At 44.7% G+C, this 24,076-nt stretch overlaps 1 protein-coding gene and 1 non-coding gene across 2 annotated transcripts in view; both read right to left on the minus strand.

The window, feature by feature from the left end:
* LOC138980246 (protein unc-13 homolog B-like) overlaps positions 1–24,076 on the minus strand; it is a 155,747-nt gene that overhangs the window by 112,380 nt on the left and 19,291 nt on the right. Inside the window, exons 4-9 of the mRNA XM_070353096.1 lie at positions 23,537–23,654; positions 18,637–18,760; positions 13,457–13,539; positions 12,159–12,207; positions 10,475–10,682; positions 8,630–8,776 (exon numbers count right to left, since the gene is read on the minus strand). Of these exons, the coding sequence (XP_070209197.1) occupies positions 8,630–8,776; positions 10,475–10,682; positions 12,159–12,207; positions 13,457–13,539; positions 18,637–18,760; positions 23,537–23,654 (729 nt within the window). The remainder of the gene's footprint in view (positions 1–8,629; positions 8,777–10,474; positions 10,683–12,158; positions 12,208–13,456; positions 13,540–18,636; positions 18,761–23,536; positions 23,655–24,076) is intronic.
* Positions 7,043–7,161, minus strand: LOC138951213 (5S ribosomal RNA). The gene has a single exon (XR_011451050.1). It is a non-coding gene; the product is annotated as a 5S ribosomal RNA (ribosomal RNA).

Raw genomic sequence — 24,076 nt, forward strand, 5'->3', positions numbered from 1 at the left:
TACGTTAATCTTATTCTTCATCATTCCCTGATTCCAAAAACATATAAATATGTTATATTTGGATTAAAAACAAGCTCTGAAAATTAAAAATATAAAAATTATGATCAATTTTTTTTAAAATCAATTTAAAAACACTTTCATCTTATTCCTTGTTGGTTCCTGATTCCAAAAACATATAGATATGATATGTTTGGATAAAAAACACGCTCACAAAGTTAAAACGAAAAGAGGTACAGTAAAGCGTGCTATGAAGCACAGCGCAACCGCTACCACGCCAAACAGGCTCGTCACTTTCACTGCCTTTTGCACTAGCGGCGGACTACGTTCAGTTTCATTTTGTGAGTTCCACAGCTTGACTAAATGTAGTTATTTCGCCTTACGCGACTTGTTTCATCGTACTGAAGCCAGGGAAATTCTTTCAACCATTTGACATTGAAATTACGACAGCGCTTCGCGCTATTGGCTGCATCGGCCGTCTCCTTTTTTCGTTTCTCTCCACCCTGTTCTTCATCTTCATTTCCATGTCTTTTTACACCAGGGATGTGTCGCCACATTTTGCGTTTGGCATTTGAAGGCGATACTTATCTCTCACGCTAAAGAGCGCAATCTGGGAGTTATTTCTCTTGCGGCATTGTCCTTCAACGATTTCAATGTTTTTTTTCTTCTTGACTGCGGCATTGATCGTAACGCAAACTTCAGTGACGACTTTGACTGGCGATTTTTAGTGATTGGCTCTGGCATTGGAATTTTCGGTTTGTCATTGTCAGTTGGAATTTATCCTGGGGCGGAGTGGGCCCCAAGCTTCGGCAATGTTTGGGGCGGAACACAAAACTCTGGGGCGTTCCGCCCCCCGCCCCCGCTAGTGTCGAACCCTGAAGGACAGCACAAAACTGGTGTCATATATTTGACTACGGGGGCTTCTTCAGGACAACATTAATTACGGAAAGTAAGGTAAACCAAGAATCAAAAGCAATAGCAAACAGCAGATAACCAAACAATAAATAGGATAGGGAAAGATCAAACCAAATGGACATTCTTTCATTTGGCAAGTTAATCAAGTTTGTAAGGCTTCTTTTTAAGCCTACTGTCTATATGATACTTACCGAGACAGTACTATTCTTGCACATTATCTATTATAGGCCGAAAAAATTGGACAAAACGCTGAGTGGGTACAATTATCTCCCATAACCATGCGCCACCGTGGATCCCAAGCACTGTCCGAGTGCTTCCCCCTTACAGGATGTAGGTGGCGCGTCCTCTTTCTTTATGAGCTGCAGACCCTCAAAAAGCCCATAACATATCAAGAGGGGAGGCGGGAGGGAAACTCTAATAGTACTGTCTCGGTAAGTATCATATAGACAGTAGGCTTAAAAAGAAGCCTTACAGTCAATATAACACTTACCTCGACAGTACTATTCTTGCACAGAATACCAGAGTGGTGTGAGGGTGATATGTAGAGTATTAAACTCCTTAATCAAAATCACTTAAATCCAAGGATTAAGATACCCAGGCAATTTTCGAACAGTACTACCGTAAAAGAAAATATACCCAAGAAACATATCTTAGACTGACGTGACCATGCTGGCAACCACTGCTGTGTGGTGAACTCAATGTCAAAGTCCAGGCCACTCAAAGCTTGAATACCACTGAGTCTACGGCAAGTGGCTAAAGCGATGAGGAACAATTAGTCTTAAAAATCAGCAACTTGATACTGATGCCTGCCAGGGGTTCAAACTCATTGCTACGCAGGAGTTTGAGGACCAGAAAGACATCCCCCTTGGGAAATGAAACCCGAGGTTTAGACACCGCTGCATTGCTAATACCCGAAAGGACATTAGCGATGAGGGAGGACCTGATCAAGTGTTCAGATCTGCGACCAGTAGCGGCCGCAATCGTGGAAGCGATGGCAGATCTGTATCCAAGAAGAGTCTTAGAAGAAAGACTCTTCTTTTGATACACTTCCACCAGGAAGTTGGCCAAGTCCTGTGTTGAGGGATAAAGCGGCTTTATCCCCTTGGACAAGGCGAAGGTGGCCCAAGCTCTCCAGCGTAAGTCGTAGAGCTGATTAGTTGATCGCCTCTTAGCGTTCAAGGAAAACTCTACTGAACTCTTGTGCAATCCTAGTGCAAGCAGTTTGGAGCGCACAAGAGCCATGCGGTCAAGCACAGACTCTCTGGACGTGGATGAGGGAGGCATGATCGAGGCTGGAGCAGACCTCCCCCGTCCAGATCCAGAGGTAGAGGGTCTACGTGGGTGAGACCGCGAAGATCTGGAAACCACGGAGCTGTTGGCCAGTAAGGCGCGACCAAAATCAGTCTTGGTCGTTCCTGCAGATATTTTGCCAGCACCCTCGGAATCAGAGATGTCGGGGGATAGGCGTAAGCATCGAGGAGCCTCCACAAGAGAGTGAATGCGTCCAAGTGGAACGCATTCATGTCTCGAAAGGGGCTGACGTACCTGGGAAGCCGAGCGCTGAATCGAGTTGCGAACCGATCGATCAGAGGACGGTCCCACCTTGCCCACAGACGCTGTAGAACGTTGTGAGCGATGGTCCATTCTGTGGAGAGAACCTGATCGCCCCGACTGAGAATGTCGGCCAGGGCGTTCAGTTTCCCCGGAACGAACTGGACTGACATCCGGACCTGATTGGTCTGGCACCAGAGCAGAATCTCCTCCGCCAACAGGGAGAGGGACCGAGAATTGGTGCCCCCCTGGTGGCGAAGGTAAGCTAAGCATGTGGTGTTGTTGTCCCCGTTGAAAATCAGAGGGGCCAAGGACAGGCCGACTGGGAGGGCCCGAAACTCGAACACTGTGCCCTCCCAAACGAACCGGAGCAGATGTCGGTACCCCGGGGCCACCAGGATGTGGAAGTAAGCATCCTGGAGGTCCCAGACATGGCCCAATCGTTTGGCCGGATGGCCAACCGGACCGACGAAGGGGTTTCCATCTTGAACTTGCACCTGTGAAGGTACAAGTTCAAGGTGGAGAGGTCCAACACCGGCCTGAACCGGCCGTCCTTTTTGAGGACGGTGAACAGGCGGGAGCAGAACCCCGGAGAAGGCTGAGAAAGGGGGTAGACCGCCTTCTTCTCGACCAACGAGTTCACCTCGTCCTGAAGAGCCTGCCATCTGGCAGGGTCTCGAGGAGGGGGGAACGTCCAGGGTAGAGCGGACAATGGAGGTTGTGACGACAGCGGTAGAGAAAACCCCGACCACACCACCCTCAAGAAAAACTGGTTGGAGACCAGTCTGCCCCACATGCCGCGGGCCCGAAAAAGGGAACCGACGGACGAAAGAGGGGCAACTTGAGGGGGCGTCAACGTAGGGCCGGGACTCACTGAAAATTCTGCTGGCGGGCAGGCGCAGGCTTGCGACCACCCCCCCTGGTGGTGCTGCTTCCCCTTACCTGTCTGAGCACCCTTCGTCTTGCTTGGGAAAGCAACAGGCGCCTAAGAGGAGGAAGAAGGAGGCAGTGAAACTGGCTTCTTCTTCTTCTTCTGAGGCTGGGAGCTGGAGGTGACTGTAGCACTTCTCTTACTCCCCGCCGCCGTCGCCGAAGCAGCGAGGCCAACCATCAGAGAATCAGTGTTCCTCTGGTGTGTGGACTCCACCACAGAACGAACAGTGTCCGGATGAAAGAGGGAAGAAGGCTGAGGAAACGTGTTCCTCAGACTCTTCCTCATATCCGGAGGCACTATAGAAGTAGGCAGAAAATGATCACGGAACAGGGCCAATAAAGTGGACCCGTGTTCCAATGGCCAATTCTGCCGCAGACGTCACGCACGATCGCACGGCATGCAAAGCCCAATCCACTCGAACCGTGTCAAGGACCCGAGTGGAATCGGACTCTGCCCGATCGGGAGGGTCCAACAGTGTGGACAGCGTGCTCATCCATGTCAAGGCCTGTGATTGGGCCTCGACTGTGGCAGAAACGGTGGCCTCAAGATTGTGGAACGAAGCAGAGCTCAGTTCCACCTTCTTGACCGAAGGCACCTCCCCAACGAACACATCACCGTCAGCCCCACCCTAAACACTCGAAGTCTGGAAAGGGAGAGTTCGAGAGTCAAAGGGAAAAGGGAGGGACGAAACAGATTGGACACGAGGAAACAGTGGAGGTGCGCCTCCCGAAGGAAAGCATGGCACTGAACCCGCGTCCTCCCGAGGAACATAGGTCGCGTTAGCACGTGAATCTGTACTCCTCAGGCGATGTGCTGCCGCTTCCACCGTGGCACTAAGACTAGGGTGGAACGCGAATTGCCGGCGGACGGATCGTTCATAAAACGAGCCGCCGGCAGACGCGGCGTGAGCCTCCCGCGCCCGGGCCGAAGCGGACTCAAAGGACGAGAGGGCGTCTCAGGGAAGGACGTCCTGAAACTGTTCAAACGTCCTTCTAGCTGTGCGAGGACGAGCCTCCTGCCTCTCGTCCTCAGACCCCGGGTCCAGGTCCTGTGTGTCAACACTAGACGACAGACGCTTAAGAGAGGCATCCGTGACGTCAAGACGCCGCGTGATGTCTGTCATGTACTGTTGGAAAGTACGAAGCATAGCTTCGGAAGTTCCATCAGAAACCGGCAAGGGTAGAGGATCAGTGTTAACCTCAGGGCGACCCTGATCCTCCTCCCTATCGTCCTCCGACTCACTCTCCTCTTCACTTCCCGACAACTCCTCAAAAGCAGGAGTGTAGGGAGCTTGAGGGGGAAGAGCCGAAAGCGATGAAGCAGGCTGTGAAGAAACGCCCACAGAAGCAAGAGGCCGCGAAGACCCCTGCCCCAAAGACGAAACGTCTCCAGCAGCCGAAGGGGGAGAAAAACAACAACCCTGCGACTGTTGGGTCAGCCCAGCCAACGAACCCCCGCCATTTATAGACTAAACAGGAACCCATCGGGTCTGATCAGAAAAGAAATGGTCCGGTCCGGTCGGGGGTGCCGATCCGGTCCGGTAGGGTGGTCCGGTGTTCCGGTCCGGTGCCGGACCATCCGGAGGTCCCGTTCGGCACCGAACCATCGTACCCACAGAAGTGTTCGGGTGGTTAGGTCCGGACGTGGACATACCGTACCATCCGGACCCGTGGTCCGGTATGGTCCGGTTCGGTGCCAGACCATCCAGACCAACAGAGGTGGTCGGGTGGTCCGGCACCGGGCCATCCGGACCCGTAGGTCCGGACCCGTAGGTCCGGACCCGTAGGTCCGGTACCATCCGGAGGTCCTGTTCGGCACCGAACCATCTGTACGCACAGAAGTGTTCGGGTGGCTCGGTCCGGGCGTGGACGTACCGTACCATCCGGACCCGTAGGTCCGGTTCGGTGCCAGACCATCCGGACCAACAGAGGTGGTCGGGTGGTCCGGACCGGTCCGGTAGGGTGGTCCGGTGTTCCGGTCCGGTCCCGTACCATCCGGAGGTCCCGTTCGGCACCGAACCATCCGTACCCACAGAAGTGTTCGGGTGGTTCGGTCCGGATGTGGACACACCGCACCATCCGGACCCGTAAGTCTGGTGGTCCGGTGCCAGACCATCCGGACCAACAGAGGTGGTCGGGTGGTCCGGTCCGGACCGGACCACCGGTCCAGTACCGGACCATCCAGACCCGTAGGTCCGGTCCGGTCCCGTACCATCCGGAGGTCCCGTTCGGCACCGAACCATCCGTACCCACAGAAGTGTTCGGGTGGCTCGGTCCGGACGTGGACATACCGTACCATCCGGACCCGTAGGTCCGGTTCGGTGCCAGACCATCCGGACCAACAGAGGTGGTCGGGTGGTCCGGACCGATCCGATAGGGTGGTCCGGTGTTCCGGTCCTGTGGTCCGGTCCCGTACCATCCGGAGGTCCCGTACGGCACCGAACCATCCGTACCCACAGAAGTGTTCGGGTGGTTCGTTCCGGACGTGGACCTACCGTACCATCCGGACCCGTAGGTCCGGTGGTCCGGTATGGTCCGGTTCGGTGACAGACCATCCGGACCAACAGAGGTGGTCGGGTGGTCCGGTTCGGACCGGACCACTGGTCCGGTACCGGACCATCCGAACCCGTAGGTTCGGTCCGGTCCCGTAGCATCCGGAGGTCCCGTTCGGTACCGAACCATCCGTACCCACAGAAGTGTTCGGGTGGCTCGGTCGGACGTGGACATACCGTACCATCCGGACCCGTAGGTCCGGCATGGTCCGGTTCGGTGCCAGACCACCCGGACCAACAGAGGTGGTCGAGTGGTCCGGCCCCGACCGGACCACTGGTCCGGTACCGTACCATCCGGACCCGTAGGTCCGGTGGTCCGGTGTGTTCCGGTTCGGTGCCAGACCACCCAGACCAACAGAGGTGGTCGGGTGGTCCGGTCCCGACCGAACCACTGGTCCCGTACCGTACCATCCGGACCCGTAGGTCCGGGGGTCCGGCAAGGGCCAGAGGTACTGTCCCGTATAGGACCCTAAGGTCCGGTACGGTCCCGTACCATGGGTCTCGTCCGGACCAAACCCGGAGGTCAAGTCCAGTCGGGACCCGTGGGTCCGGTTCGATCCCGACCCGTAAGCCTGGAACGTTCCGGACCCTTGGTCCGGACCATCCGTCACCCGAACACCAGACGCTAAGGAATGGCGTGGGGTCAAGACGGTCCGGTCGGAGGTGTCGGTCTGAGCAACAGAAACAATGTTCCCGTCGCCCTGACCATTCGACAGAAGTACCACGTTCTGTCGAACACCTCCACGTCCAGTAACTAGTCGGCCGGAGCGTCTTAACAAGAGGGACAGCCACCAGTCACACGGACGTCAGAGGGAACCGTAGTAGCAGTGGTCGTAGGCACGAAGCCTGAAACCCCTGCCCCCACAGGACCGCCCTGAACGGGGTCAATTCGCATCCCAACCCCAGCGGGGAGGGAATTCAGAGACCCCGTCATCTCCTCCGATCTCCCCCCCCCAGGAGGCCGAAACTACTGTCGAAACAGCAGCAGACGACCCAGCGAGGGAGTTCAGAGGAGGACCCGTGTCCCTCCTGGCTTCCACAGCGGTGGAAACCGAGGAGGGCACAGGAGAGGCACCGGAAAAGGAAGATTTTAATGCCAACTGCACCCGGTGTTCCCAGGCGGTCACCCATCCAAGTACTAACCGGGCCCGACGTTGCTTAACTTCGGTGGTCGGACGAGAACCGGTGTTTTCAACGTGGTATGGCCGTTGGCTGTCAAAACCTGAGTCTCTCCAGTAGCCCCTAGATCGGATTCACCAACCCCCAAAGAGGGTTGGGAATCGACCTGCCCCCGGATTCGAGCCAGGGAGGAGAAGGAAACCTTCCCCCCAGGCTTGAAACCGGGAGGAGCTGAAGCCTGAGACTGAGGGCCGGACAACGGCGTCGAAGGGGGGGAAGCCTGTTCCACTGAAGGAGAAGGAGAAAGAAGCTTTTTCTTTCCCCTCGACCTTCCCCGAACCTTCGACGGCGCAGCCCCGCCCGAAGTCCCAGGCTCAAGCCCAGCCTGTTTGAGCAAGCTCGCATTGAGCTTGCTCAAACAGGCTTTCTCCGCCCTCCCTCGCCGCAAACGCAAAGCGTTTGGGGAGGGAGAGTCGGAGCGCCGAAAGATCCCCTTCTCCGTGCGTAAAACATGACGCTGGGCGCCCGGAGAAGGGTTGCCCCCGGCAGACTCTGGTTCCGTAGAACCAGAGCCCAAAACAGGACGAGACATCCTACCTCGCCCTGTACGTACCCTTAAAGACCGAGAATTAACAAAATTCAAAGAAAATTTAGGTCAATACTCAAGTGAATGCGGCGAAACGAGAAGCAGACGACCGGTCACCACGAAGTAGGACGGGAGGCACGCCGAGTCCGCCACACAAAAACGGAGGCACAAGTTGAAGGAAACACAACGTAGCCTCAAGCCAGAAGTGGAATAACACACAATAATCCAACAGGTGATAATCCACACAGAAAAGAAGCCTCTAGTCCAAAATAATCCGGGAGCGTAGCAGAAACACAGCCGGTCTGACACGCGCGAAAAAAGAAAGAGGGACGCGCCACCTACATCCTGTAAGGGGGAAGCACTCGGACAGTGCTTGGGATCCACGGTGGCGCATGGTTATGGGAGATAATTGTACCCACTCAGCGTTTTGTCCAATTTTTTCGGCCTATAATAGATAATGTGCAAGAATAGTACTGTCGAGGTAAGTGTTATATTGACATGTCAGTTCTAAAATACGCTGTCGTTAGTTTGCAAATTTGGAGCTGTCAGGGTTAAGCATAAAAGAAAGTTTTCACTTATCCAAGCACAACCAAAGAAGAGTTTTCTTACCTCTTCGGGCTCTTCAATCTGTTGTTGATAAAGGGGGGAGGGGGGGCAGAAATTAACAAAAGGCATAGCAATACATGAACAACAAAACACAATGTGACACACTAGTACAGTAGAACCCCCCGTTTAAGACCCCCCTTATTTAAAACTACCTCCTTCCTAAGACCCTGATTTCTCAGATTTTCTATTTATTACCTCTGTAAATTTAACCCCATTTTAAGACTCCCTCCTTTTTAAGACCTGATGTTACAAGGTCTTAGAAGGGGGGTTCCACTGCACAACTTCACAACCTTCTTGCTAGATGTATCAAAACGAAAGACATTTTTCATTTATAAATCTATAAAATCTAACACAAGAAGCCTCCTCATACCTCTGCTGGCTCTCCCATCTGTCGTTGATGAAAGACTGGGGTCTGCTGTTGGGCCGACTGTTATAGTACAGTGGTTCAGAGTCTGTGTCGCTGCGGCCGATGTGATAGGGACTTCCATCTTGGTAGTAATCCTGGTCTCGCTCGTACCTGTGATTGCAGAGTGATTTACAACACCTGACACTGCTATATCAAAAAGCTCAGATATCCAATTAATCTACCAGGCAATATATAAATGCTATTCTGGTCCAGACCTGTCAACCTGTACGGTTTTCCCGTATTTTGTACGGGATTTACTCAAATTTTGGTGTGTACGGCGTACAACGCCTAGCTGTACGGGTAAACCAAATTGTACGGGAATTGTACGGGAAAATTCAAAACCTGAACAAAGATTCGAAACCGATCATCAGATTCGTTTCTGTTTAGCAGACGACAACAACTAACAGAAAAAGACTGTAACTGAGCTTGTGCGCATGCGCAGAAGGTATCATAGAGGGCGCTGTGGCCCAATCCGCTACTTCCGTGTCGCGAGATTTGGTCTTTGTTTTCACAACTTACTTCAGCGACAGACAACGATTCGCGTCACTTTTCGTGCTACAACTGAAGATGGAGAGGCCAGCGAAGAAAAGAAAGAAAGCCGGACATGGTCAGCACATGTCGGAGTGGGAGAAAACGTACTTTGGTGTCGTGCGATCATCGGACAAGGGAAAGGAGTACAGTTTGTGCGTGACATGTGGCTCGCACATCAAAGTGAAAGTTACTGCTTCTGGTCACTACGAATTGAAGCAGCATTTTGAAACGGCGGTACACAAACAATCATTGATTCGTTCGAAACAGTTCAAGCCTGTGAACCAACATTTCCAGAAACGAGACAGCCGCCTTCCAACGGAAGAAGATGTGACGCAAGCCAATGCCATAAAACCATTACCACAGTCAATCTGCTTGCCACGGCAAAGTCAGCTACTGCTACCTACAACAAGTGTCATGCTTGAAGTGATCTAGTGAGACTGGACTGTGATTTTTCCTGGTGAACAGTAGTACAAAGTAGTTGTGTGGGTGTGACTGTGTTATACATTTAAGCTTAAAGTGATCTGGTGAGACTGGACTGTGATTTTTCCTGGTGGACAGTAGTAGTTGTGTGGGTGTGACTGTGTTATACATTTAAGCTTAAAGTGATCAGGTGAGACTGGACTGTGATTTTTCCTGGTGGACAGTAGTAGTTGTGTGGGTGTGACTGTGTTATAAATTTAAGCTTAAAGTGATCAGGTGAGACTGGACTGTGATTTTTCCTGGTGGACAGTAGTAGTTGTGTGGGTGCGTTTTACAGTAGTTGCATGTATTTATTAATGCTAAATCAGATGTGTTTTATGAATACAAAATAAATGTTGAGTATTTACCAGCTGGTCTTTCTTCTTTTTTATGTCGTGCGAGTGAATTGCGAGTCTTGCGTGTGAACTCAGGTTTGTGTGTGTTCATTTTTTGGGAGTGTGTAAGGGATTGTTGCCCTGATTACAGTTTTTAATCCTATTAGTACAGGTTGGCCTTGGAAGGGGTTGACAGGTCTGCTGGTCTTGCTAATACTTGAACTGCAACACTTCCATCTTGATAACCATTCTGGTCTAACTTGTATCTACCATTGCAAAGTGATTTACAACATGTAAAACTTCAACCTGGCATGTTAACAACTTGAGATTTCAGAAGTGCTCAATGTACTAAGGTCTGTATGTGTATGAGAAAGATAAGAGGATACACTCATGCTTGTGAGTATGCCATGGAGAAACAAAGACAGAGATCAAGAATGGCATGGACATCCGAGCACATCCATGCATACAAGAAGAATAAACTTACCCCCGATCAAACGACTGATCAAAAGATCGATCGAAAGACTGGTCGAAAGAGTCGTAGTTGGGGTAGTCGCGAGAGTCCCGGGACATGTCCTCCCTCAAGCGGTAGGGGTGGTCGGGGTGGCTGCGATACTGGTGTGCTGAGGTGTTGTGTTGGTGCTGCACCGGATAGTTGATGTCACTGGTGTAATCGCTGTCCTCCGACATCCCAGCTGGAAAAAGAACATTACATGAGATGTTAAACTTAAAGTGATATTGTCCATTGAAGACGAACACCAATTGAGCTGAAATACAAATAGCATGCAGGGATATTGCTAGGCTATCTTTTCTACAGTGAATTCACTGGAATGGTCATTCACATTTTGACAAGTTTCTGAAGTTTCAGGCAGTCCTCTTTTCCCCACTACATGTATAAAACAAAACTTTGGCAAAATGACGGCAGAGTTTTTAGCAATCTAAAAGAAGTTTCGGCATTTAGCTGACTCTAAGTGACATCCCTAGCATGAAATATTAAAGAAATAGTGTCCAAGAAAGGTAACAATCCCAAACAATTTCTCTTACTTGGTGCTTTAATTTAGATTTGAACTGACCGAGTAAATTCATTATAACTTGTTTTAAGGCCAAAAAAAAAAATTGTCTGTTTAGGGTAACCGACCGACCCTATCGATTTGGCGCCGACCCAAAAACTTTTTTTTGATTTCAAAAATAAAAAAGAAAAAAAAAGAGGTAAAAATGCTAAAAAGAGACATTTGGCGTTTCTTTCTCTCCCTTTCTCTCTGTTTTATTTATACGTTAGTTTTGAAACATGTATTCATCAAATATAAGAAGTGAATGTTCAGCCAACATAGCATTTACACACACACACACAAAAAAAAAAAAAAAAAAAAAAAAAAACAAAAAAAAACCCTACCTACCTACCCTACTTTTTTTGGTCATGTTACCCTAAACAGACATTTTTTTTTTTTTGGGCCTAATGTGGATAAATGATGGTTCAAAATCAATGTTTGTCCATATCAGTACTCTCAAATTCCCATGTCACTTCCTACATAGCACAAATCAAAAATCTTTAAATTTAAACACACCAAAAGTGTGACTATAATTTACGGTAACATTCATGCAGACGAACACTGTATAGATGATACTCTTTTAAAACTTTGGCATGAAAACCTCTCCCTTTCCCTGCCAAGATGTAACTGTAAGATACCTTTCAATGTTTCAAGGAAATAAAACACTGACTGAGTCTGGTAGAAAGCATCGCAATTATTGAACTTGTTTAATTACAAAAGGTGAAGCAAACTCATTCTACTACTAAGTACTAACAAACCGGAACAAAACAATTGTCTGAAAATTGAAAAACACTATTTCATGATCAAGTCAGCTTTTTGTGATCAACACAAAAGGAATGCATGCTCTAATGGTTATTCAAGCAAATTATTGATAAAAACTAACTATTTCACAAAAGTAAATAGAAAGCCGGGCACAAAGACTGCAAGCAAACAGTAAAAATATAAACACAGCTTCGCAAAAATTGCTATACAAAAGAATTTTACCTTCCACTAACGAACGGGATAAGACAAAACAACTAAGCATTTGGTATTCACAAACACGCAAATCAGACAGTAAAAGAAACCAACCCAACAATCGGACAGTCATACAGACAAACACACAGACCAACACACAGGACTCACATTGTGCGTAGGAAGGAGGCCTGGTTTGTTCCGGAATTGCTGCCAACATCTGAGATTAGACAGAACAACGTGTTTACAGCTCGATCCGAATAAATCAATGGTGCGATCAACTACTCCGCCAAACAAACAACGTCATCAAACAATCACTATCAGGGGCAGTAGCTATTTTCATGCATGTTAAAGCATTAACCACAAGAAAGGCTTGCTCTGGTACTTTATACAGCAAACCTTCTAGGTGAAGGGAAATAATCCTATTATGTGGTATAGTTTTGGTTTTACAAGTCAGAGTTTTCTCCCATTGTCCCCCTTTTCCCTGTCTACTGTTGCTTTTAGCTGTACCACATTTTTCACTTGAGTATGTGTCACAGAATCGGCAAAGCTTTATATTACAAACAGTTGTTGAAAAACGTCTGGAGAGTCGTTAATTGCGGAACAACCAGTCCTGTGACACTAAATAAAATACATACTATTCCCACAAAATTAAAATCTCAAAATACCCAAAGGTAGACTCAAGTACAGTCAATGCCGCTTACTAAAGCCCGCAACTAACCACAGCCGAACCAAGCGAACTGGGTTCGGCGAATGTTACACCGTGCCTTGTTCCGTGTACTAACTAGCGGCAAATGTTTCAGTGACACCAGACACATGATCAAGAACTATCACGTGAGAAGACTCGTGATCTCAAAATGATAGCCGCCATTATTGTCACTCTTCAAGGATGAAGATACACAAATATTCAACCAATGAAAAGTCAGGTCGCCTAAGGTTACAGTGATGCGCTGCAAGGTTTGCAGGAGTGAATCGGCGAACCTTGAACGTTGCTGCTGCAACCCAAAAATAGGGGAATCCCCTGATTTGATGAAGTAGTGCAAAGTTTGCCAGACATAGTTCGGCTTGGTTCGACTGTACATGTAGTTAGTAGCGGGCTTAACATGATCTCATTCATGGGAAATCAATATACAGTACATGTAATTTCAGTACATGCTCACTGTAGTTATGGCGGAAAAAGATTAGCTGTTTGAAAATCCACAATGCTTAACAGTTTGGTACATACAAAAATTCTGTAAAAATTGCGAAACACAAAATAGACTATGAAACAAAACAATTAACATTGAATATGTCAAGTTTGACGCAGGCTTTTACACCTATCAGGAACACCAGAGAAAGTCATTTGACTGTTCTTGTGTGTTTTGTTGTTGTGAGAGATAACAGCTAGAGAGTGATGGGGGTTGCGGAGAGTTGAATCATCTTTTCCACATGTCGTTTAAATCTGTGTGCTTTACATAACAACCCCTTACCTCTGGGTTCATCATAGAATTGATGGCAGAGAGTTTGTCTTGCAGCTCAGCAGCCTCTGCTTCGGGAAGGTCTGCAACAACGTCTGAAGTAAGTGGGAAAATCCTTGTGAGTTACAGACACATAGCGGATGGTGCAACAGACTAAATAGTAACATTTTTAAAATAAAAATTTAAAAAATAATAATAATGAAGACTTATTAATCACCCCTTCCAAGCTGAGCTCGCGGTGATGTAAAACATAAAACACAGTACACTGTGACACACAGATGTTGTCATGTAAGCCTGTTACCCAAAGGAATTGGGGTTCAGTGCCTTCTGTTAAAATCTTTATCAACCTTGGCCTTGCGGTCTCGGTTGATAAAGATGAAACAGAAGATGATATCCTCCCCTTGGACCAACAAAAAAGTTGGTCTGACAACATGAGCCACCAAACATCTTATATTGTCAGCTAAATTCTGCTCTGTCTAAGTGTACTTTTTTTCAATGAACACGTATAGACAGAGCAGAATTTAGCCGCAGCACAAACAATTTGAAACAAAGTTTTAGAAATGTGCATTTCCCCTGACCTGACCTTAACAGCCTAACACTACATGTAAAGCATAGAGGTAAACAAGTCTGAGCTATGTCCTACACACACTTGCATACAATTTACTCCAACTCTCTATCTCCCAATTATCCCCCACACTTGCTATACAGACTCCCTCAGAATATTAATTTTCCAAACAAAGTTGAAATAAAACAAAACAAACCATGTTCAGGTTTTTAAGCAAAATACCAGTTTTAACAAATTTTCAGAAAAAAAGTACTTTCATTCAAATGTTGTACTGCATGTGTAAGCAATCAAGAACTTCTTGTACTGGGACTGACAGTTTTCGCCCCAAGAGGGACTACTCTGTGAACTAACACAACCTGAGTCTCAACTGAAGGTCACTTGTATGCGGCTTTGTTATACATGTATGTAATTTTGCTGAATAAAATTGTTTAAACCAACTGAAGGTCACTTCAGTCCTACAAAGCCAGCAAATAATATTATCATCTTAAAGGCACAGTAAGCCTCCCGTAAACCATCACAGATACGGTCAGGCTTTTACACACAGTACAAACACCCTTTCATTTAAACACTCACCGATTGAGAACATCCTAGATGCCCTCCGTAAAGAGCGAACAATTTTCAAAGAATTTATTTTTGCGTGGTTTATCTTACAGGCATGGGAATTGAAAATTGTAAAAAAGGCGGAAAATTTATAACTGAAGACGCAAAGCGTCAAGTCGACGGCGCGAAGCGCCTAGCCTTACTAGGGGGGTCCGGGGGCATGCCCCCCCGGAAATTTTTTTTCTCCAAAGAACCCAGATGGTGCAATCTGGTGTCATCTGAGCTCCAAGTTTGCCATTAAATTCTGTTTTTAGAATCAGAGTTTTTAGTACAAAAATGTACCAAATTTTGCTTACATGTATTATATATGGTTTAAATTTGTAAAAAAATGTATCTGTTGAGACAAACAGGAAAATGTAACTTGTAACACAATCTGTGCAATCTGGTTTACTTTCAAACATAATAGTTCAATAACTGAGGCGGGCGGTAGCAGTGCGTGAACAAAGTACGGAAAGTTTTCGCGGGCTTTTGCGCAAAGGCCAAAGTAACCGGTGCTTTTTTTGTGTGCCTCCCCCCTTTATTTTTTCGGCGGACACTTTTGCCTTTTCGGCGGAACAAAAAAAAAATTCGGCGGAAATCCGCCATTCGGCGGACAATTCCCATGCCTGATCTTACCCCTGAGCCATCGTGAACCCGTGTGATCCAGTTTCCCTTTTTCACAATGTAGTCGTCAGTTAGTCATTTGAATGCGACTCGATGTGAGCTTATCTACAATAGCACGTTTTTATGCACGAAACAAACGGCTGTGGTTCACAAGAACTCTAGCGATGGCTTTTGTCTGAGTTTTGACTGTTGAGAGGAACGGCGATATGCATAAACCGTCGTCTGCTACGACCCTTGCGTGACCCTGCTTCCGGGCTTTTCTTTTTTCAAACTTTCACAACTTCGAATTGTACTGATCTTGTCTTGATGAAAAAAGAATTCTTTTATGATTAAAGAATGTTTGTGTAACAAGCTGTCAATTTATTATTTAGATTTTAAAAGTTAGGTCTCGCGCAAAAATGCACCACGGTCCAAAAACATTCTGATAATCATCGATCCACGGCTATCGCCAGTTTACATCGATAGAATGAGACCCGAAGGGAAGTAACTCATTTTTGACCTGAGTTCAGGATGGGTCCAAAAAGTGTTCGAGACAATCTGCAAAATTAATTCTTTAAAAATTGCTCGCTCTTTACGTAGGGCACCTAGGATGTTCCCGTTTGGTGAGCGTTCAAATGGAAGGGTGTTTGTACTGTGTGTAAAAGCCTGACAGTATCTGTGATGGTTTACAAGAGGCTTACTGTCCGGGCGTGATTTCCGGTATTGAAAATTCATAACAGCCGTCCAGCACCAAAACGAGGCGCCATTGTTGTAGAGGACCAAGTCCACGAAAATAAATTCTTTGAAAATTTCTCACGCTCGACAGAAAGCAGCCAGGATGTTCCCGTTCGGTGAGCGTTCAAATGGAAGTATGCTTGTACTGTATGTAGACGCTCGGGGAGCTCTGTGATGGTTTACGGGAGGCTTACTGTGCCTTTAATGTGACAGCTAGGACCTTGAAATTGACACAGATACATGTAGCAGCTGATTGAGAATTTACTGAGAACATATGTGAGGCCCCATTCCCACGTGCCTTGGCCCCAGTTAATTTCTTACAGCTGAACACCTGAGATTTGACATTCAGTCAATTGTTTCCTTAATCATTTTCTATTGTAGTTGATAAAAAGCAAAAACAGAACACTCCCCCCCCCCCCCCCCCTTCTTTTATTGCCTTTTTAATTTTTTTTACAAGATAATCTGAATCTGTCACTTAACAAATCAATTTGTATTGTTTTTCTTCCTCATATATATATATTCTACAACACGTATCTGTTTAAAAAAAACAAAAAAACGAAAACACTACCCACAAAAAATGTAACAACTAACATGCTATTGCCCTGACAACACTGCATCATTGACCACTATCGCCTATGGGGCACATCACATTCGATAAACAATCGTCAACAATCCACTTGAGTTTTTGCAATTTCACACTGTCCACTCAACCATGCAAGCCATACAGTACATAGCAGAACAATGTGTTGCGATGCCACGCCTGACCGATCTGGGGAACCGGAAGGCCTCTGGGCCCTGAGGCATTAATAAATAAGACCATTCAACACTCGGTTGCACATCATCGCTTCTGGAAGTACGGGCGATAGCTGTGAATGGGGATTTCTGTCAGATGAAAGACTGATTTTGCCACGCGCATTGTCCCATGACAGAATCCTGTAGTAATAATACACTCTGACAGAAACTGATAAAACATGTTCAGCTCTATTGTCCCATACAAGAAACCTGCAGTAATATTATGCTCAAACTGAAACTCATCAAAAGTGTGGAATTGTAATGGAATACGCTGTTGTGTTGAGAAAATCCATATTTTTCTCATTTCCTGCCTTTCCAGGGCTATTGTATAAAACTTGCGTAATTCCATTCATCAGTTCTCAGGCTTGGTAAGAAATGGACATTCATCTTTAGATGGAGTTCTTAAATCAGTGACATTTTCCATTCAGATTATATGAGACCAGCAAGTGCATTTTCATGTAACACTTTCACAAATTTACATTATTCTTCCATCTGATTCTTCCATGCGTAAGAACATGAAAAAATAAAATTGAAAGCCAACAAAACAAGAAACAAACAGAGAGAGGGAAAAGCTCGGGACAGGGTATACACAAAGAAGAGCAGCTGTTTTTGTTGTTTTGTTCTATTTTAATTGTTTTTGTTTATTTGAAGTCAAACTTTCTCTTTTACATTCTACTTTTTGCATAATATAAAGTTTGTTCAAAATATCATGTTTTCTGAACAGCATGTATAACTGTTTTGCCTTTAAATACAAAATGTACTAAACCATTCCACCCATATGTCACAGAATGAAAAAGCAGAGCAAAGCAAATTATTAGGCAATGCACAAAAGTGTGCATGAAAACACCCTTGTTTTTCTATCTTTTTCAATTTTTATTTTATACTTGTTATTTGTTGGCGTATATATACTGTAACCTCCTTGCAAAAGCCATTCAAATTGTCCACACACACACACACACACACACACATACACACACACACACACACACACACACACACCAGGACAGGACAAAAAAAGAGTTTCAAATAAACCAGGACAGAAAATCACAAGAAAAAAAGTTTTGATAAGTGAAAGTAGCAAACAGTATATTGCACTTCACACAAAAGAAACACCCAAGAAAGGTCAGCTCTGCAGCTACAAATTCAGTTGCACAATCATCTAAAGAGCAACGCATATTACGCTTTAGAGAGTAGCCTCCGGTCTTAATGGTATCCCCTTTCTGATAGCGGAAAACAGCACATGTAATAGGAATTTTTAATATCCTGAAGCATGCTCCAATCCCATTTTCTGCCATTTAACTATTTGACACAAGCCTGCAGATTCATCTTAACTCTGACATCAATACAGACCCCCTTAAAAACTCAGAAGAAATGTGCTTCATTTCCACGTGACCTTTTGAAAATTGTGTGATCATTCATATCATACGCAAGCAACAAAAAGTTGTGCAAAAGCAAAAGCAAATTTCAAAGCTACAGGCATGCGCACAGGCACCAGCAAACAAAATTGTTTTTAAAAATGGGATTAAAAGGTATGAAGAGGAAAAAATAACTCCTTCAGAAATAACCTACATATATCTGCATGCATATCAATAGCAGAATCCGCTAAAAGCAACCACCCTGATATCCAATCTTTATTTTTATTTTTTTTCAATCAGTAGGACTTGGAACCTCCAACAGAGACAGGTCACTCAGTGATGTCTGTCAGTCAAACTAAAGCCAGGTATTTCATTTTACTGCTGAACAAAACTGTCAAATTAAATGAAACTTTGACCTTCATATCTGACAGGGACCCTATTTAATTATAACATCTGTTGAAATATTGTTGTTAAACCCAACACCTGACACAGTGCATGGTTGCTAGCAGCAGATTCTTCTATGAACATTATTTGACATGTGATAAGAAAGGAAGAGTACTGACCATAAGGCAGCTCGAAGCGAGCGTCAATGAGGACACTGTGTTCTGCCGGGAACTGCGTGCCAACAATCTCTCCATTGTGGATCATCAACTCCTGGTCCAGGCTCAGCCACCTCCCCTTCCCCTCCTGTGGAAAGAACCCAAACATTCATGAAAAATAAGCTTTCTTTTCAGAATGTTAAGCATTTCAAGATACCAAATGCTCACAAATAGTAAATCCTCAGAACAGGACATTTGTGAGAATTCAAACTTAATGTCAACAAGTTTCTGGTGTCATCTAATTTCTAATGCTGCACAGATGTTCCTCAACATACATGCAACAGTACTTTAAGTGTTCATTAGTATAGTGATACATGTACTGTAATACATAGTCTCCGGCACACATTAACTTTTATGTGCTTGTCAATGTGTATATGGTCAGGAATCTGTCAAGGTGTCCAAATGCAAAAATCCTGTTCTGGATACTTTTATTACTTTGTATTTTATTCTGTTTTTAAATGACTACAATATAAACAATACAGTTATGAAGTATTCCTCATGCAGATTCTATCCATACCAAATGTATGTCTGTCAGTCGTCTGGATGCTGAGAAAATTGACTTTGTTCAAGAAAAAAAGCACCTTTTTGGGCACACAAGGCGTTACGCGAAACGCATGGTACATTCATGGGCATTGAATAACCAAGTTACTGATAAGGGTATCATCTCAATCTAATTTTTAATAGGTCCAGAAATGGATGGAGAAACATATGTTAGATTAATGAAAGTTTGATCTGAACATAGGTTTTGGATTTTGAGTGTTCTTTTTTTAGCTGGTCTGTATGTTACATTTGGTGTAAATAATCATGAAAAAAGGGAAACTATCTTAAAAAAATGTTTCTGGTCAAACTTACTCAAAAATCATTGCAGAGGAAGGTCATTAGGTAGGATGATTGTAATTTTTTTTAAATTGAGCGAAAAAGTTGTGTTTGATGCAATTTAATTGTACTTCTAAGTTAAAAATATGCGTTTGGTGTAAATGAAATTGTATCTACTTGCCCAAACAAGTTTTGTCACAGTCTTTAAATAATGCCATAATACACAAAAGTGTGTGTTTTCTTATACCTCAGACACCTGGTAGTTAAACTATGGTCACAGGATTCCTAGTGCTTGCACCTGTTGGCTTGTAGAGAGAGGCCTTGTGACAAGGGTGTAAATGTAACGTACATACTGACAATACTTGAAAATGACAATGAATTTGTTTTAGAGACAGAAGATAACTTATCAGTGCTTAAGAACAATCAGCAAGACCAAACCTTTGTTTCAACATGAAAACAAGCACACTGAATAACAAAATTTACCTCAGAAGGACCACTGTTGGGACATTTTGGTGTAAATGTAACATACATCACCTTGTTTTTTTACTGAGACCATATGCAGCACATAATAATGCTAAAAACAGCACATAACAGTTTGTTGAGGGTTTATGAGCTAAATAAAAGAAAAACTACCCTTCAAATGGACCTGCAGATCTTCGGAGCCTTCTGTATGTTACTTTACACCATCCTTTTGTGTAAAGATGTACACACAACCAAAAAGACACAACCATTAATTTAACCCTTTATTTTGACTTGAGACAGGTAGCTTAGAACAAACAAGTTAGAAATACTGTTTAACTGATGTGAGCATAGCCCATTAAAATGTAAATTCAGTACCTTGTACTTGCTGTTTGGTGTAAAGTAACGTACAGATCATGGGTAAAATTAACATTTGGTACCGTAGTGGAGTACCAACCTGACTATTCTATCGTGAAAAGGATTTGTTATGATTTCTTGTTTGTAACTCAAAAAAATGCAGACCAAAATAGTGTAAATATATTTAAAGAGGGTGATTTAATAATAATGTCTACACCGCTGACCGTGCTTTTTTCAAATTACGTAATAACCTGATGATTGAGGTTAAGGTTTGCAAAACAAATAACATGAAAATTTACTGGAACCTTTTCTGCACTTCCATAGAGAATTTCATTGTTTTAACAAGAAGGGCAAAGCCCATACGACTCACATGCTTGACCTTGACCTTGACCTCAAATAACTAAACCTAGCAATGACATACACTAAGAACTGCTTTACACATTTTTCCTACCAAAATACATGTGACCTTGACCCAAGGTCAAGGTCATCCAGGGTCATGCAACACAAAGCTGTTAATTCAAGACATAGGAAGTACAATGGTGCTTATTGGCTCTTTCTACCATGAGATATGGTCACTTTTAGTGGTTCACTACCTTATTTTGGTCACATTTCATAAGGGTCAAAGTGACCTTGACCTTGATCATATGTGACCAAAAATTTAATGTGTCTCATGATGAAAGCATAACATGTGCCCCACATAATTTTTAAGTTTGAAACAGTTATCTTCCATAGATCAGGGTCAAGGTCACTTAAAAATATGTATACAATCCAACTTTGAAGAGCTCCTGTGACCTTGACCTTGAAGCAAGGTAAACCAAACTGGTATCAAAAGATGGGGCTTACTTTGCCCTATATATCATATATAGGTGAGGTATTCAATCTCAAAAACTTCAGAGAAAATGGGAAAAATGGGAAAAATAGCTGTTTTTTAGGCAACATTTATGGCCCCTGCGACCTTGACCTTGAAGCAAGGTCAAGATGCTATGTATGTTTTTTGGGGCCTTGTCATCATACACCATCTTGCCAAATTTGGTACTGATAGACTGAATAGTGTTTAAGAAATATCCAACGTTAAAGTTTTCCGGCCGGCCGGACGGACGGACGGACGGACGGACGACTTGGGTGAGTACATAGACTCACTTTTGCTTCGCATGTGAGTCAAAAACAGTGTAAATAGGTAAATGTTGAATTGTATCTTTGATTCTGGGCTTTGGTGTAAAGTAACTAACGGATAAATGATTTTGCTTATATTGAGACAGGAGAAAATTTGTTCAAGTGTTGCTTTAGTACAGATCAACTCTACATTCAGCCATCAAGCCATTGGATAGTGAAACAGTTGCCTAAAGCTGAACCTAAGGAAATGACAGCATCTTGAAATTATGTTTTGGTGTAAATGTAACATACAGTCATTTGTGCTTTATCTGCAAATATTTGATAAACCGAACACTTGACTGGAAAATAAAATGCTGCAATTGAAGGACAGGAATACCGAGATGTTTATTCATGTAAATTTAAGGAGGTTTAAAAAAAGTCTAAAAATTGTAACACTTTTTAGACTCCTTGACAGATTCTAGGCCATCTATATATATATACGACTTGTGTCTGTGTGTCTGTGTCTTCGCGATGCACGACCAAAGTTCTCGATGGATCTGCTTCAAATTTGGTGGGCTTATTCACAGAGACCCCGGACACAACCTGATCGATGAGATATTTCAACACGTGCTCTCAGCGCGCAGCGCTGAACCGATTTTGGTTCCACCTCAGCTACCCGGGCCCCCATACCGACACACCAAAGCCGCTACACCACATCACAACGCCAAAGTTCTCGGTGGATCTTTTTCAAATTTGGACACCGTATTCAGCTACACCCCGGACACAATATCATCGATGAGATATTTCAACACGTGCTCTCAGCGCGCAGCACTGAACCGATTTTGGTTTTTGTGTTCATTTCACCATTACAAGTAACTCTTCCTTATCTTCTCCAGGTTTTCAGCGTTTACCTCCCTTCCTTCGTATGGTGCACTATAGTATCTTCGGATATTCCCGGCGTTCTGTTACTATTTTTAGAAGGTCACCGCAGTGTCCAGAACGTAAATTGGACCCGTAAATTATCCTCACTGTAAAAGTGCAAAGGTCGAATCAATTTATAGCCACGCGAAAAATACACTGTCATCTATCTCTCTATATATACGGCTTCTCTGTGTTTGTGTGTGTGTGTGTGTGTGTGTGTCTCTCTCTCTATGTGGGCAACACCTGTGGATTGTTCAGTTCTGTTTGTGATGTGGTCTGGCGGCTTTTGTGTATTTGTATGTACTGGCCTTCCTTTGAGAAGCCATAACAGTTCAAAAGGGCTTAGAGATAAGCTCTAAATTGCTCAATGCTGTTTGAGTGGAGTTCGCCTCCAAAGGTGATTATAACACGGTTACATTCGTCGACAAGGATGGGACTCGATATGGTCAGGAATGGCATTATGGCCACTGAATCATTTTCGTGCTGTTCCCATTCCACGAATCTGGGAGGGACCTAAGCTTGGCGGGTCCATTGTTCGGACCCGGCAAAGCCGGCGTACGGCTCTAAGTATTTCATCCCGGCGAAGCCGGCTACCCGGCGAAGCGGGTATTCCTCTAGTATATATATATATATCAAAGGGACTTTGCTCTGTAAATCTCGGTCCCCCTTGAGGAGGGTCTGATGCTCCCAATAAGCTGTCTGTGAAGGGATACTTATTTCTCTCTCTCTCTGCTAAGAGATTTTAACAAATCTCGGAAGAAAGTCTCTGCTGACTTTCAATTGTTTCTTTCACAATTTCTGATGTTTTATATATATATATATATATATATACTTTTTGTTTCTTACAATTCAAAAACCAGACCAAAATGATGTGTAAAACTTATCAAAGATAGGTTGACAGCAAAAACTCAGACAGCAAGCAACAACAGGTTAAGGTGCCTATACCTCCTGTTCCTTATAACCACAATAATTCTTCACAGCATTCTTCCAAAACGTTTTCTGTAAAATAGCATGTTTCATGCCCCGAGCCCATTTTTTCCAGAGGGTTCCGCCATACACTGCTTGCGAAACAGCCCTCATACTCTAGAATCTCTTCCAAGCATTAATTAAGGTGGGTTTCTTCTGCTGGACTGGTAACAGCCAGTTTTCAAAAACATGCCATCACTCTTTACTACTTGAATCAGCGGAACATGCAACGATGAAAAGGTTAATCTCAGACCTTGTTGGAGTGGTGGACCTTGGTGAGGGGCAGCCAATGAAGGCCAAGTAGCTTGTCCCACAACATCCCCTTGTTCCACAGTTCTACGATCAGACCTGTGTCCAGACGCATCGTCTCGCTGAAAAAAGATGAAAAATGAATGAAAAACTGTTGTGAATAAGGCCTGGAAGAAAAGGCTCACGACGATGAGTCATAGAAATGAATGAAAAACTGTTGTGAATAAGGCCTGAAATAGAGTGTCCATGATAACTCGATCTAGTCAAACTTAGAAATGAATGACAAACTCTTGTGAATAAGGCCTGAAATAAAGTGTTCATGATCATTCTATAGTCATAGAAATGAATTAACAAAAACCTGTTGTGAATAAGGCACTTGGAAGAAAAGGTTCATGACAAATTTAGTCATAGTGTGGTACTTATGTAATCTGTCTGTAATTGTCTGCCAATATGCTACACTGTAACATAAACTAGTAATAATATTTCACTACATGAGCAACAGACACATGCAGACAAAGACATACAAACAGAAAGACAGACATGT

Source organism: Littorina saxatilis, linkage group LG1 (assembly GCF_037325665.1).
Source record: "Littorina saxatilis isolate snail1 linkage group LG1, US_GU_Lsax_2.0, whole genome shotgun sequence".
Lineage (NCBI taxonomy): Eukaryota > Metazoa > Mollusca > Gastropoda > Littorinimorpha > Littorinidae > Littorina > Littorina saxatilis.